This window comes from Macaca thibetana, chromosome 1 (genome assembly GCF_024542745.1).
Source record: "Macaca thibetana thibetana isolate TM-01 chromosome 1, ASM2454274v1, whole genome shotgun sequence".
NCBI lineage: Eukaryota > Metazoa > Chordata > Mammalia > Primates > Cercopithecidae > Macaca > Macaca thibetana.
The window spans coordinates 18,116,453-18,129,802 of NC_065578.1; the positions used below are offsets into that span (position 1 = coordinate 18,116,453).

Here is a 13,350-nt window from a genome sequence, read left to right on the forward strand (position 1 = left end):
TCTGTGCTAAAGACAAAATAGCCTTATGTTTTAGAACCAATAGATCCTGGTTTGGATCCCAGCTCCATCACTTGCAAGATGCAGGATTCTGGACAAGTAACTTCTCTAGACCTAATTTCTAATGAGTAAAATGGGGATCAAAGTAACACTTCATAGGGTTACTGTGAAGAGCAAAACAGACAAACCTACCTAAATGCTTGATACACAAAAAGGCTCCAATAAGCAGTAAATGCCAGTAGGCACCAAGGGAGAGAAGTAGTAGTACTAGCAGTAGTAGCTGTTGTAGTAACATTATTCAAAAGCACATTCGTTCACTTACCCAGAGTATTTGCCTTGCACCTACTAGAGCCAATAGCCAAAACAGCAGCAAAGCCTTGCAGTTTCTCCTTGGAAGGTTTCTCAGTTGTTCCCTCTTCATTAAAGTTCTGCAGCAAATAGGCTCTGGGGTAAAAATAGGGGGAAAGTGAAGCCATAGGAATCTAATTCCACCAGTTAGGAAAAACTAGGCCTAGACTGGCTGAAAATCCTCTCTCTCAGTTTCCTATCTATTTAATATAGTTGATAGTGCCTGCTTCTTCCTGGTCTCATGGGTAATCGTTTCCCAAAGAATGTCCCCTCCTCTGAAATGCTCCCAAAAAATCTCCAAACCTTAACTGCCTGACAAACAAGCCTGAGAAACAACGAATACTATATCTATTCTCCTCCTCCACCTCAGAAGATTGACAAGGTATCTAGTAAAGGCTCTGAATACTTTATTTTTTAAAACAAAACAAAACAAAAAAACTGTTTTCCAACATTTTGCAAGCTTACTTGGCCAGAAACATTAACAGCTCAGTGTGGAAAACACTGGCGTAGCAGGCCAGATTACAGCCTGTAAATTCCCAGAGGGCAATGACTTGGTGTGCTTTGGCCACTGCCATAACCCTAGCACTTAGAAAAGTACGTGGCACGTAGCAGCCATACATATTTGTTCAAAAAATTTGCCTCAAACAACGGCCCTCTATCTTCTGTAAGGCAGTCACACTAAGAGACAAGGTTAGTTAAGTACGACAAAGATCTAGGGCAGCATAAAGCCCACAGAGCGGGGCGAGGTGGCTCACACCTGTAATCTCAGCACTTCAGGAGGCTGAGGCAGGTGGATCATCTGAGGTCAGGAGTTCGAGACCAGCCTGGCCAACATGGAGAAACCCCACATCTACTGAAAATACAAAAATTAGCCAGGTATGGTGGTATGCGCCTGTCATCCCAGCTACTCGGGAAACTTGAGGAGAATCACTTGAACCCAGGAGGCGGAGGTTACAGTGAGCTGAGATCGCACCACTGCAGTCCAGCCTGGGCGACAGAGCGAGACTACGTCTGAAAAAAAAAAGCCCCATAGAACAGGAGTGAACACTGAGATCCTACAGGGACCAGATAAAGTAAATAAGCTTGAGAGAGCTCTGTGAAAACTGCTGCAAAGGGAACTAATTCTCAGCTCCAGTCTGTTACTGTTGTTTCGGAAGTAAGTCAGGCCCAGTTTTGCCAGTTCTTCCAAATTAAGAAAAGCCAGAAATCTAGACATGTGAATAATCTCCTAATTTTATATACTGAAATTAACTTTAAAATATTTAAACATCATACAGACCAAAGTCTACAGGGCATGCAAGTCTACAGTGTTTGTCATAGAAAGAGTTGAATTTGAAATAAGTTCTAACTCATTCAGAAATGTTTTTCTCCAAGTACATATCATGACATTTAAAGAGCATTTAAAGGCCGGGCGCGGTGGCTTATGCCTGTAATCCCAGCACTTTGGGAGGTCGAGGTGGATGGATCACCCGAGGTGAGGAATTTGAGACCAGCCTGGCCAACATGGTGAAACCCCATCTCTACTAAAAATACAAAAATTAGCCGGGCGTGGTGGTCATGCCTGTAATCCCAGCTACTCCGGAGGCTGAGGCAGGAGAATCGCTTGAACCTGGGAGGTGGAGGTTGCAGTGAGCCAAGATCGTACCACTGCACTCCAGCCTGGGCAACAGGAGCAAGACTTCACCTCAAAAAAAATTTTTCTTTAATAACAATAAATAAAGAGCACTTAAGGAGCTTTAACTCAGTTAATAAGAAAAATGACAGTATTTAGAAAAATTACATTACCTTTCTCTGTATCCTGTAAGTAAAATGGTACAAAATATTTAAAGAATTATAGACATTAAACTTCCTCCTGACTCCTCCTGCACTATTTGAAAATTCCCTCATCAAGCACCCCTTCATACTAGAGAAGAAAGCATTATACCATGGGGGAAAAAACCCTAAGCTGACGAAAGGGAAAAACATCAAATTCTGAGTCACTTGGGGATTTGCACAGAGTGCAGAGTGCATGTGCATCTCTGGGCAGGCAGTTCACCACACCTGGTGAACGATGCATAGGTATCAATGAGTTGCAGCGTGGCTGGAAGTAGGTTCTTGGTAATCTCAGACGACTTATGAGGATCAGTCTCAGCAGCCATCTTAGAAAAATGCTCATCCAAAGAGACCTGGACCTTTGAGATGGCGGCATCAAGGGTGTAGATGGACTGCAGACTGGGAATTTCATGCAGCTGCAAGATGGTGGTACAGTCGATACTACAGAAGGATGAGATCTTTAAAAATATGCAAAATATAATTAGTTGTGGCAAAAGGCTATGGTAGAAACCAAGTTCTATCATTTAGGCTCCAATACTGCATACCTGTCGAGCGAAGTATTCCTCTACTATTTCAACATCATATTTCACTGAGCTACACTTGGTTGTGGATGCCAGTTCTAGGAGCGAGCTAGCATGCTCAGCCTTCATTCCCTGTTTGATAAGGTGATCCTATTTGGACAGCAAGAAAAAGTGTTTAGGAGATCAATATAGGCAGAGTCCAAAGCTTTCATCATCTTCAAATTTAAAAGCTTCAGAAAGCACAAAGCACTCTGGCTTTGAATAGTCTTAGCAGCAAGCTCTGTGTTACCTTTATCCAGTTGACATAGCAGCTGATCCGGAGCCGAGAAGACCATCGCAGAGTGTGCAAGATGTCACATTCGCTCATCTCAGGTGAGTTCATGGATAGCTGGTTAATGTAAGTCTTTGATGGTGGTAAAATTCCTAGGATCCTCCATAGTATCAAGAAGTAATATTGAAGTGCACAGGCCTCCTGGAGAAAGGAAAAGGAGCATAGAGGTAGCACTTGGTATTGCCTCAAGATCTCCCTCACAGTACAAACTGCTCCAAATGCAACTTTTAAGAATTGTGTAGAGTCCTGATTTTAAATTGACATTTGGCCCCCAAGTCCATTCTCCAGATCTTTCTAGAGAGTGCACCTACCAGAAAATGGCAGAACACACATACAAATAATTTGTTCCATATTCTGCACATTTCACAGACCAAAAAGGCTATTCCAAGACAACTTTGGCTCCCTAATAATTTACCAATTAACCAAAAGAGGGCAGGACATTCTGTTTAGCAGACCTGCAATCAGCTGTTCATTTTTGTGGCCTGGAATTGCTTCTAGAAGTATAGAGACACATTAACAGAGCCACAGAAAAATATCAGGCTTGAGGCTTTCAATATCACACATCAACCAGTATTCACAGGAGAGATGGCACTTGGGGGGGACCACTAATTCTTAAATTACAGTTCTCTCAGTGGTAACCAAAAAAAATGCAAAAGCTGATTAAATTCTCTTTAAGGTGAACATAGCTACCCAAACTACCTAGAAATACTGAAGAATCAGTCAGTTTTGCAAATTGATATTCAATAAACTGATTACATCTCAGAAGAAAATTTCTGATAGAAATGATCAATGATCAAACACAACCCAAAGACTTCTCAGGGTTCCACCATCTTACCAAGGCTGTTACATTCTTGTTTTCCTTTCTCCTAACTGTATCAAGCTGGGACCCAGCTGCAAGCAGGGCTGTCAGTGCAGCATAAAGCTCATCATACTTGACAAGCTTGGAGAAAAGGACGTCACATGCCTGACATAAAGAAAGAAAGACAGACAATCATTTCTTTATTTTTAAAGTATTTTTTCCTACTGCCTATGCACTATCATTTATCCTCATGATTGACAAAATATCCCATCAAATCATACTCATTAATTTCTCCTTGGAGCAGATTCCCATTCTGGGATGGTGCTCACAGTTTGCAAGCTATTGTGAGCACACAACTGCAGGCATTAGAATGAGAGAGTAAGGCAATTATTTTTGTCCATTAAAATACTTGCATGTGAAAAACGCTAACAAAGATTGTCTTCAAAAATCAAGGGCCAGAGGTGCCAATCCAGCAAGGACGACCCCCACAGCAAAAGTGCACCCAACAAATAAATATCCAAGTAACATTTTCCTATTAGAATGAGCTCAAATCGTAACACAGACCACATTTCCTGACTATAAAAAGTCAGTTATTCCCTTTCCCCCCAGTAGGCTGATTCTGGTGGAAAACCATCTGACGCACATATAAAATGCAGTTTTAAAATTCCTAGTACCACAGAATCAAGTCGGTTCAAATCATCCTCTGAGGCTTCTGGGGACAGGACACAGTAGAATCTGGGTTGTGGGACAGCGTCTGAAAAGTAATGTGCTGATTAAAAGAATGGTCTCATTCTTAACTCTGTCTAACTAGCATGCAACATAAAAACTCAGAAAATACTTTACAACAAGATTTCCCAACCTTAACAATATTGACATCTGGAGCCAGATAAGTGTTTGCTATGGGAGGCCATCTTGTGCACTCTAGGTGATTTAACAGCAGCCCTGGCCTCTACCCACTGAATGCCAGTAGCACCCCCAGTTATGACAACCAAAAATATCTCTAGACATTGCCAAATGTCCTGGAGGGGAGGGGACAAAATCACCCATTGAGAACCATTGCTCTAAGAGTTAAGTAGGGTGCTCTAGAATCAAATCAATCAACAAATTATGTCATTAGTCTGAACACATTAAACTTACATGCTGTTTCCCTAACATCAAATAGTAAGAGAGAACAGTAAGCTCATACTAAGGTTTCACAAAAGTTTCCACAAAATACACTTAACATCTAATAATCCTCAGGATAAGCACAAACGCACATTAAAAATACACACAAGAAATACCTCATCCAAAGAACAGACAATTGCTATATGAGAGAAACACTAGAGATAATCTCATGTTCACATTAGTTTCAGACCAGCATGTCACCAAGACCCAAAATGAAATTTAGCTGTACATTAGAACCACAACTCTAAGGGAAAATGAGGAAAATTAATCACACAGAGTGGCAAGAATCCATATACTGTACCCCATGGCCAGACACCAGGATTCTGATTTCTTGTGTCTCAATTTATTTTTTAGTTTTTATTTTTTTTGAGACAGGGGTCTCACTCTGTCATCCAGGCTGGAGTACAGTGGCGTGATCACAGCTCACTGCAACCTCAACCTCCCAAGCTCAAACGATCCTCCCACCTTAGCCTCTCAAACAGCTGGGACCACAGGCACGTGCCACCATGCCCAGCTACTTATTAAAATAATTTTTGGTAGATGGGATCGATGTTGCCAAGGCTGGTCTCAAACTCCTGGGTTCAAGCGATCCTCCCACTTTGCCCTCCCAAAGTGCTGGGACTATAGGCATAAGCCACCATTCTCAGCCTCAATTTTTTTTTTCCTTGAAATAGAGTCTTGTTCTGCTGCCCAGGTTGGAGCGCAGTGGTGCAATCTCAGCTGACTGCAACCTCTGCTTCCTGGTGCAAGTGATTCTACTGCCTCAGCCACCAGACTATCTGAGATTACAGGCAGGCACCACCAAGTCTGCCTAAATGTTTTTTGTATTTTTTCAGTAGAGATGGGGTTTCACCATGTTGGCCAGGCTGGTCTCGAACTCCTGACCTCAAATGATCTGCCAGCCTCTGCCTCCCAAAGTGCTGGGATTACAGGCATGAGCCACAGTCCCTGGCCTCAATTTTAAAAAAATAAATAAATGTAGGTTATGTGGGAGTCCATTTCTGAAATGTTTTAATCCATAGGTGATTTGCCATCCATAGGGATTACACTAAAGCAAATGACCAAAGATCCTCCAAGAGTCTCCAAGCTTCTAATTCAACCCCGCCAGTGAGAACCAGTAAGTCAGTTTCCTACTGACAATCTTCTTTCTGACCTGATGAGAAATGCTTAGACCAGTTTTCTTCTACTTCTTTGAACCCATGATAGAGAGGAGTGGTTGCCCGGCGGCTGGTGCTGTCCTGGGATCCACTTGCCCACCCAAAAGGAGGACTCAGCAGGTTATGCTGTACCTTTTAAAACACAAATACTGAAATTAAGAAAGATACACAGTCACCATTCAGCTTTTCACTTAGGCATGATAATAGCTCGGTACACTAAATCTTGGAAGTCTGAATGTGGGTATTCTACATTCAAATATTCTGTTTTATTGGGCACCATTCAGCTTTTCACTCAGGTATGATAATAGCTTGGTATATCAAAGCCTGGGAAACTCATAAACCAAAATAAAAATTTAAAGATTTTTCTGCGACTACTTTTGGAATGCAATTTTTGGTGGAACATAAAGGGACTAGTGCTCAATGAAACATTTTAAGAAATGCTGAACACAGTTAAGTTTGAACGGACCTCCTATTCTCATTTTGGATCCTTACAACAAAGGAATTTACCAATCCATAAAAGTTACTACTTGACTGTCATTCAACCACTAAGAAATACTCATTGAGGGCCGATGCTCAGGGCACTGCATCAGACACAGGTAGAGCAGGGCAATTCATGGAAGAACGCCTTTGAACACAGCCTACATTCCACTTTTAAAAAATGCATCAAATCAAGTAATCTACACTTATCACTTCGGCTAAACATCAACTACAAGTCTCAGTGGTTCTCCTAATCCTACCCACCAACCTCCCAACACTTGAAACCTAAAGTGAGCAGGTTATTTAGGTCATTTGGGCTATGGATCATGGTAACCACTGAGAAGAATTAACTTCTCAATAACAGTGAAGCAAAAAAGAATGTGTCGGTCTGTACCTGCTCAAACAGATACACAGGGGCTTTGGAGTACTGATGAAGCAGATAATCAAAGATGAGAAGGAGGCGAGCCAAGATGAGTGGCACGGAGCGCATCTGAGCATCCATGTTGACGCTCAACTCCTGGATGATCTGGACAAAAAGCGTCAATATGGCCCGCCGGCCTGTCTCAGTGAAGTTGTGGAAAATGAGGAGGAGCAGCTGCAGGTGTTCTACATTCAAATCTTCTGTCTCATTGGGCACCACGCCTTGCAGGGCATTCTGCTTCATTGTAGACAAAAACCTACCAGAGAGAAAAGATGACTATGTCTGGTGGGAAAAAGAGCATTCTCCAAGAGTTATAATGTCAAGCATTAGAAGAGTTAAATTTCCTAAACCTAGGCAGTAAGATAACAAATTAAGGAAGAAAAAAAGGCTAAATGGTAAAGAGAAGAGAGAAACTAAATTTTGGCTAAAAAAAGTCAGACTTGGCCAGCCAGGCACAATGGCTCAGTCTATAATCCTAACACTTGGGGAGGTCGAGGGGAGGATCGCTTGAGGCAAGCCTTAACACAGGCATATTAATGCCCACCCTGTCATTTGTGACTGTGAAAAGTACTACAAGCTCCCCCCAAAAATGCTGCTATTGTTCCTTTCTGATTAATAAACTTGGACAGGTAAAACTAATTCAATTACTTTTCCCTATACTTTGATTCTATCATTTAATTCTAGTTTTGAGAGTTTATACTACAGGTTAAAAATCACTGCATGATAATAGTCAAAAATAACTCAATAGACTATAAAGCAATAAAAAAGAAAGTATACTATTCAGAGAACTTGTCAGAAGAGCTTTTATGCAAAAAAGGAATGAATGTAACCAAATGTTTCTACTGCCTTTGGCTATTAGGAAAGAGATTTGTGGTTTAATATTAGGAAAGAGATTTGTGTGTTTAACAAGGGTTTCCCTCATTGCACCCCTCTACCCTCTCAGCCTTTTTGCAAGATTCCACCAGGAAAAATATAGTGAGTCTTTGGCATTCAAGGAGGTTTATGATTTCTAAAATCCAGCATTAGAGCTATTTGATCCTAGAATGGGGAAAAGAAAGCAAAGCCTTTTAGGAAAACAAACTGCTTTGAAGACTTCTAACCATGTAAACAAAAATGGCAAATACAGGTCCATCTAAAGCGGATTTAGATGATTAATCTGAGCTTCCCCCAAGGAAAAAAATTCTTTAAAATTTGTCCAAAACAGACTGCAAGTCCCCCTAAGTGGCTTCATGTTGAAAGCAAAATAACCAAGGACAGAGTTGGCTTCCCTGCTTGTCTTTAAAAAAAAACAGATCAGGATAAAATTGGTTCTGTTCAAGATTGTAGTTCCATCTAATAATTATAACCAAATCCACCATGTGCTACAGGGAGACTTTATTTCCAGACCAAAGTTGACATACTTGTTTTTTTAACAGCACATCTCCAACTCCATCCCTCTTCTACCCTTCCCACTCTAAACATTATCATTACAGCAATGTATCAAAGCCACAGATTAACTACAAAGTCAAACAAATAAAAAAGGAAATAACCTTCTCTACAGACCTTCTCTTGGAGGCATCTTACCTGTCCCAAACTTTAAGGCATTCAGGGACGTCAGGGTCACCTTGAGCACTGGCTTTATGTTGCCAGATGAGCAGGAGGCGTGAAAGCACAGAGAGGCTTTGAGGGTGAATGTACAAGGGCCAAGGGCCCTCAGAAAAAGGAGCCACTCCTAGCTGCTGCAACAGTGTGTTCTGACAAGAAAGACATGGAACCCAACATTAGGAAACAGATATAGGATAAAGTCAAAAGGTTACTCATGTTCTCAAATGTTTGTTTGTTTGTTTGTTTTAGTATTGGACAGAATATTTTAAAGAAAGAAGGACCCAGAAATTCAGATTTTGGAATAGTTTGGATAAAGATCATTTAGGTCAACAAATGAGAAAAACATAAATGAAAATTTACTGATCTAACCTCATTAACATTTATAGTTAATGAGTGTCAGATATGGGCTCCTGAAAAAGGAGAAAAGCATTGAGATATCAGAATTGGGATAATTTTGTAAAGGGACAAAACATGAAAAGTTGTTGCCTTTGAAAGCAAACTTCTTGAGCAACTATAATAGCTAATAGTTTTTCTTTAATAATCAGTTACATAATACAAATAACACCCAAAAGGGGAAGATCCAACAACTTAAGAGATTCGCTGTATTGGCAGAGAAATTCTGCCTATGAGATCTGAAAGCCCAGAACTCAACAAGGCTGTTCTTTACCTCCAGGTGGAGCATGTCTTTCAAATGAGCTTCATTTTCAGCTCAGTTAGCTAAGCTGCAAATTATCTTCTCAAACACACACACACACTGAGCAGGATGCCAATGGAAAACCAGACAAATGCCTGCTTTCTCATTTGGCTTCAGAAGACACAAAGCATGGTTACTGTGGGATGTAGGATAAATTTCTAAGTCTGCCAAATTAAATTATATTTTTACACTACATCCTCAAGGACCCTTCCTTGAAACTGAATGTTATGCAAAATGTCGCCGGCCTCAAGAGCAGTTACCATAGGTCGAGCTAAGCGCAGAGCGTACTTTATTGTCACACAGGATGTGCCAGGCAGAGACAGGAAGTATTATATGCTCCATGTCACTGAGGAGGGAAGGTGAAGAACATGACCAAAGCTTTAAGGTCTCTAAGTGGTAAAGCCAGGTTTATCTCTAAAACCAAGTTCTTTTTTGGTTTTGAGAGTCTCACTCCATCACTGAGATCACGGGAGTGCAGTTGCGCGATCTCGGCTCACTGCAACCTCTGCCTCCTGGATTCAAGCAAGTCTTGTGCCTCAGCCTCCTGAGTACTGGGATTACCAGCTACTGGTACATGCTACCATGTGCCACCATGCCTGGCTAATTTTTTTCATTTTTAATAGAGACAGGGTTTCACAATGTTGGCCAGGCTGGTCTCGAACTTCTGGCCTCAAGCAATCCACCCGCCTCCCAAAGTGCCTACGCACCTGGCCTCTAAAACCATGTTCTTAACCACCATTCTCAACACCATGTTCTCAACACAGTCATAAACAACTTCTTAATTTCCTAAGTTCGATGAAACAATTTAAAAAAAAAAACCTACCTGAGCTACATGAAAAATACTAACTGTAGCACAGTTTTAATAATGGAAAAATCAGGAAAAAAATCTAAATATTCAAATCAAGGGGTGTACCTAGCCATATATATGGATAAGTAACACATATTCTTTATAACGCTATTTTTTAACGCTATTTTTTTAGCTCTTGTTTTTCATCTTTGTGTCAGTTTTTCAGGCCTCAGAGCCACAAAAATGAGTTAACATGCCACAGGAACCTGGTCTTTCGCTCCCACCCCAATCCTTCCTTCTCAGCTCTAAATAAAGTAACTGACTCTCTAAGAAGTCAAACTGCACCACAGTCCATCTAGCAGCAGAACTCTGGCCGAGTCCTCCCTTCTTCCACTCCTCTTTCATACTGGCATTTCTGAGGGTTCAGCCTCAGCCTTCAGCTCTCTTGCTAGTCTTACTGTTTCTCATTACCTCAAAAACTGCCCCAATTTAATTCCTGAATTTCACTCACATTCCCAACTATTTTCTAGACACTGGCACCCCAAAACTTCTTCATAGTTAAACTGAAACCTTAGGCCGAGCACAGTGGCTCATACCTACAGTTCTAGCTATATGGGACACTGAGGTGGTAAGATCACTTGGGCCAGGAGTTCGAGCAGCCTGGGCAACATAGCAAAACCCCATCAGGAAGACAGACGGATAGACGGGGTGGGGGGGTGAAGGAAGGAAGGAAGGAAGGGAGGGAGGAAGGGAGGGAGGAAGGGAGGGAGGGAGGGAAGACCAACCAGCTAGGGATGGTGGCACACACACATAGTCCCAAAAGGCTAAGGGCAAGAGTATTACTTGAGCCCAGAGTCCAAGACCAGCCTGGGAGATATAGTAAGATCCCCACCTCTTAAAAAAATAAACAAAATAAAACCCAGTCTCTCTTACCCCCAAACCAACTCTCCTTCCTGACTTTCCTACCTCTATTAATGACAACAGCATCCTTCTAGTTTCATTTGAGTTTTAAACTCGGGTAATATCCAGGACTCCTTCCTTTCCGTGCTCTTCACCCCATTCAAATAATGGCCCATGATCTCTGCTAAATGTCCTGTGCCGTATCTCCCTCCTTTTTCATGATCCCACACCAATTCAAGTTATCTTTACCTCTTCAGTGTCTATAATAGTACCTGGCACATAGTAGGTGCCCAATGAATATGTATTGAACAAATGAAACAAGAAACCGCAACAATAATATTAAACAATAATACAATTATAAAGAGAGCTAACATTTAGTAGGTATTAGTACTAGGTACCAAGCACTATTTTTGTTTTACTTTTCTTGTGTGGTAAAGTATCATAAAATTTACCATTTCAACCATTTGTACATGAACAGTTCTGTGGCATTAAGTACATGCACATTATTCTGCAGCCCTTACCACCATCCACGTCCAGAACTTTTTCATCTTTCCAAACTGAAACACTGTACGCACTAAACACCAAGTCCCCACTTTCCCACCTCCCTGCCCCAGGCAACCAGCATTCTACTTTCTGTCTCTATGAATTTGACTACCTAAGTACCTCTGAAGTGGAACCATACAGCATTGTACTTGTGCTTGTGACTGACTTATTTAGTATCATGTCTTCATGGTTCATCCATGTTGTAGCATGGGTCACACTTTCCCTCCTTCTGAAGGCTGTACAACTTTCATTGTAGGGATGGATGTTTTGTTTATCCATTCAAATGTCAATGGACACCTGGGTTGCTTCCACCTTCTGCTACTGTGAACAACACTGCTATGAACATGGGTGGATAAACACCTGTTCAAGCCCCTGCTTTCATTTCTTCTGGGGTATATAAGTAGAACTGCTGGATCATATGGTAATTCTATTTTTTTTTTTTTTTGGCAGATGGGGATCTTGCTGTGTTGCCCAGGCTAAAGTACAGAGGCTATTCGCAGGCGCAATCATAGCACACTACAGCCTCAAACTCCCAGGTTCAAGTGATCTCTTGCCTCAGCCTCCTGAGTAGCTGGGACTACAGGCACGTGCCACCATATAGTAATTCTATATGTAATTTTTTGCAGAATTGACATACTATTTTCCATAGATACTGTACCATTTTACATTCCCACCAGCAATGCAACAAGAATTCCACTTTCTCCACATCCTCACCAACACTTACTTTCCATTTAATGATAGCCACCCTAATGGGTGTAAGTGAAGTGGTATCTCATCGTGGTTTTGAGTCACAAACATAATTGAATATCACACATTTGTCCAAACAAGAACTATAGAAATATATAACAATATAGATGAATCTTGGCAATACAGTCCTATATCATACTACATGAAAAAAAGAGAGAGCCTGAAAACATTACATAGAGCATGATGTCATTTGCTATAAAACTACAAGCAAATATTAAAACTTTTTTTAAATTTAAGGAATACAGATTATATACATACATACACATACATATACATATATGACTAAGGACATAAGGAACTTGAGATGCAGGATTCAAGACATCAGCTATTTCAGTGGGGAGAGAGAACCACAAGATTGGAAGTTCACAATCAATGTCCTAGATTTTGTTTTGGTGGTGGGTTTGCAAGTACAAGTGTATATGACAGTATCTATCTCCTATAATTTGATTGATTCTTTTAAAACACACATTTTGTCTTTCTTCAATTACTAGGGGTGTTGAATACTCTTCCTATGTTTATTGACCACTTATACTTATTTTCATATAAATTGCCTCCTTGTGTATTTGTCCACTTTTCTGCTAGTATAATCATCAAGAGTTTCTGTTTTTGTGGGTTTTCCTTTTCTTTAAGCTTACTGACTTAAGATAAAGGACATATTTTTTATTTCTGGAAATGATCCTAAATATAAGGCACAGGGACATATTAGAATCACCTCTCAACGCTCTTTCCAGGGAGGGGATTTAATGACAAACTGCTCCCTAACAACTGGAGCTACAAGCCGGGCGCAGTGGCGCACGCCTGTAATCCCAACACTTTGGGAGGCTGAGGTGGGCGGATCACCTGAGGTTAGGAGTTTGAGACCAGCCTGGCCAACATGGTGAAAACCCATCTCTACTAAAAATACAAACATTAGCCAGGCATGGTGGCACACACCTGTAATCCCAGCTACTCTGGAGGCTGAGGCTGGAGAATCGCTTAAACCTGGGAGGTGGAGGTTGCAGTGAGCCAAGATCGTGTCACTGCACTCCAGCCTGGGCAACAGAGCAAGACTCCATTTCAAAAAAACAA

At 41.2% G+C, this 13,350-nt stretch overlaps 2 protein-coding genes across 9 annotated transcripts in view; one reads left to right on the forward strand and one right to left on the reverse strand.

Moving 5' to 3' along the window:
• Positions 1-13,350, reverse strand: part of UBR4 (ubiquitin protein ligase E3 component n-recognin 4) — a 140,048-nt gene that overhangs the window by 98,797 nt on the left and 27,901 nt on the right. For all 8 annotated transcript variants that reach the window (XM_050789741.1, XM_050789719.1, XM_050789742.1 and 5 more), the window contains exons 18-26: positions 8,591-8,760; positions 7,001-7,283; positions 6,126-6,261; positions 4,483-4,562; positions 3,845-3,973; positions 2,968-3,150; positions 2,703-2,828; positions 2,386-2,615; positions 320-441 (exon numbers count right to left, since the gene is read on the reverse strand). In XM_050789741.1, coding sequence (XP_050645698.1) covers positions 320-441; positions 2,386-2,615; positions 2,703-2,828; positions 2,968-3,150; positions 3,845-3,973; positions 4,483-4,562; positions 6,126-6,261; positions 7,001-7,283; positions 8,591-8,760 — 1,459 coding nt within the window. The remainder of the gene's footprint in view (positions 1-319; positions 442-2,385; positions 2,616-2,702; positions 2,829-2,967; positions 3,151-3,844; positions 3,974-4,482; positions 4,563-6,125; positions 6,262-7,000; positions 7,284-8,590; positions 8,761-13,350) is intronic.
• The window catches only part of MICOS10 (mitochondrial contact site and cristae organizing system subunit 10), a 447,625-nt gene continuing 436,548 nt past the window's right edge, over positions 2,274-13,350 (forward strand). Inside the window, exon 1 of the mRNA XM_050793785.1 lies at positions 2,274-2,277. The gene's annotated coding sequence lies outside the window, so the exon portion shown is untranslated. The remainder of the gene's footprint in view (positions 2,278-13,350) is intronic.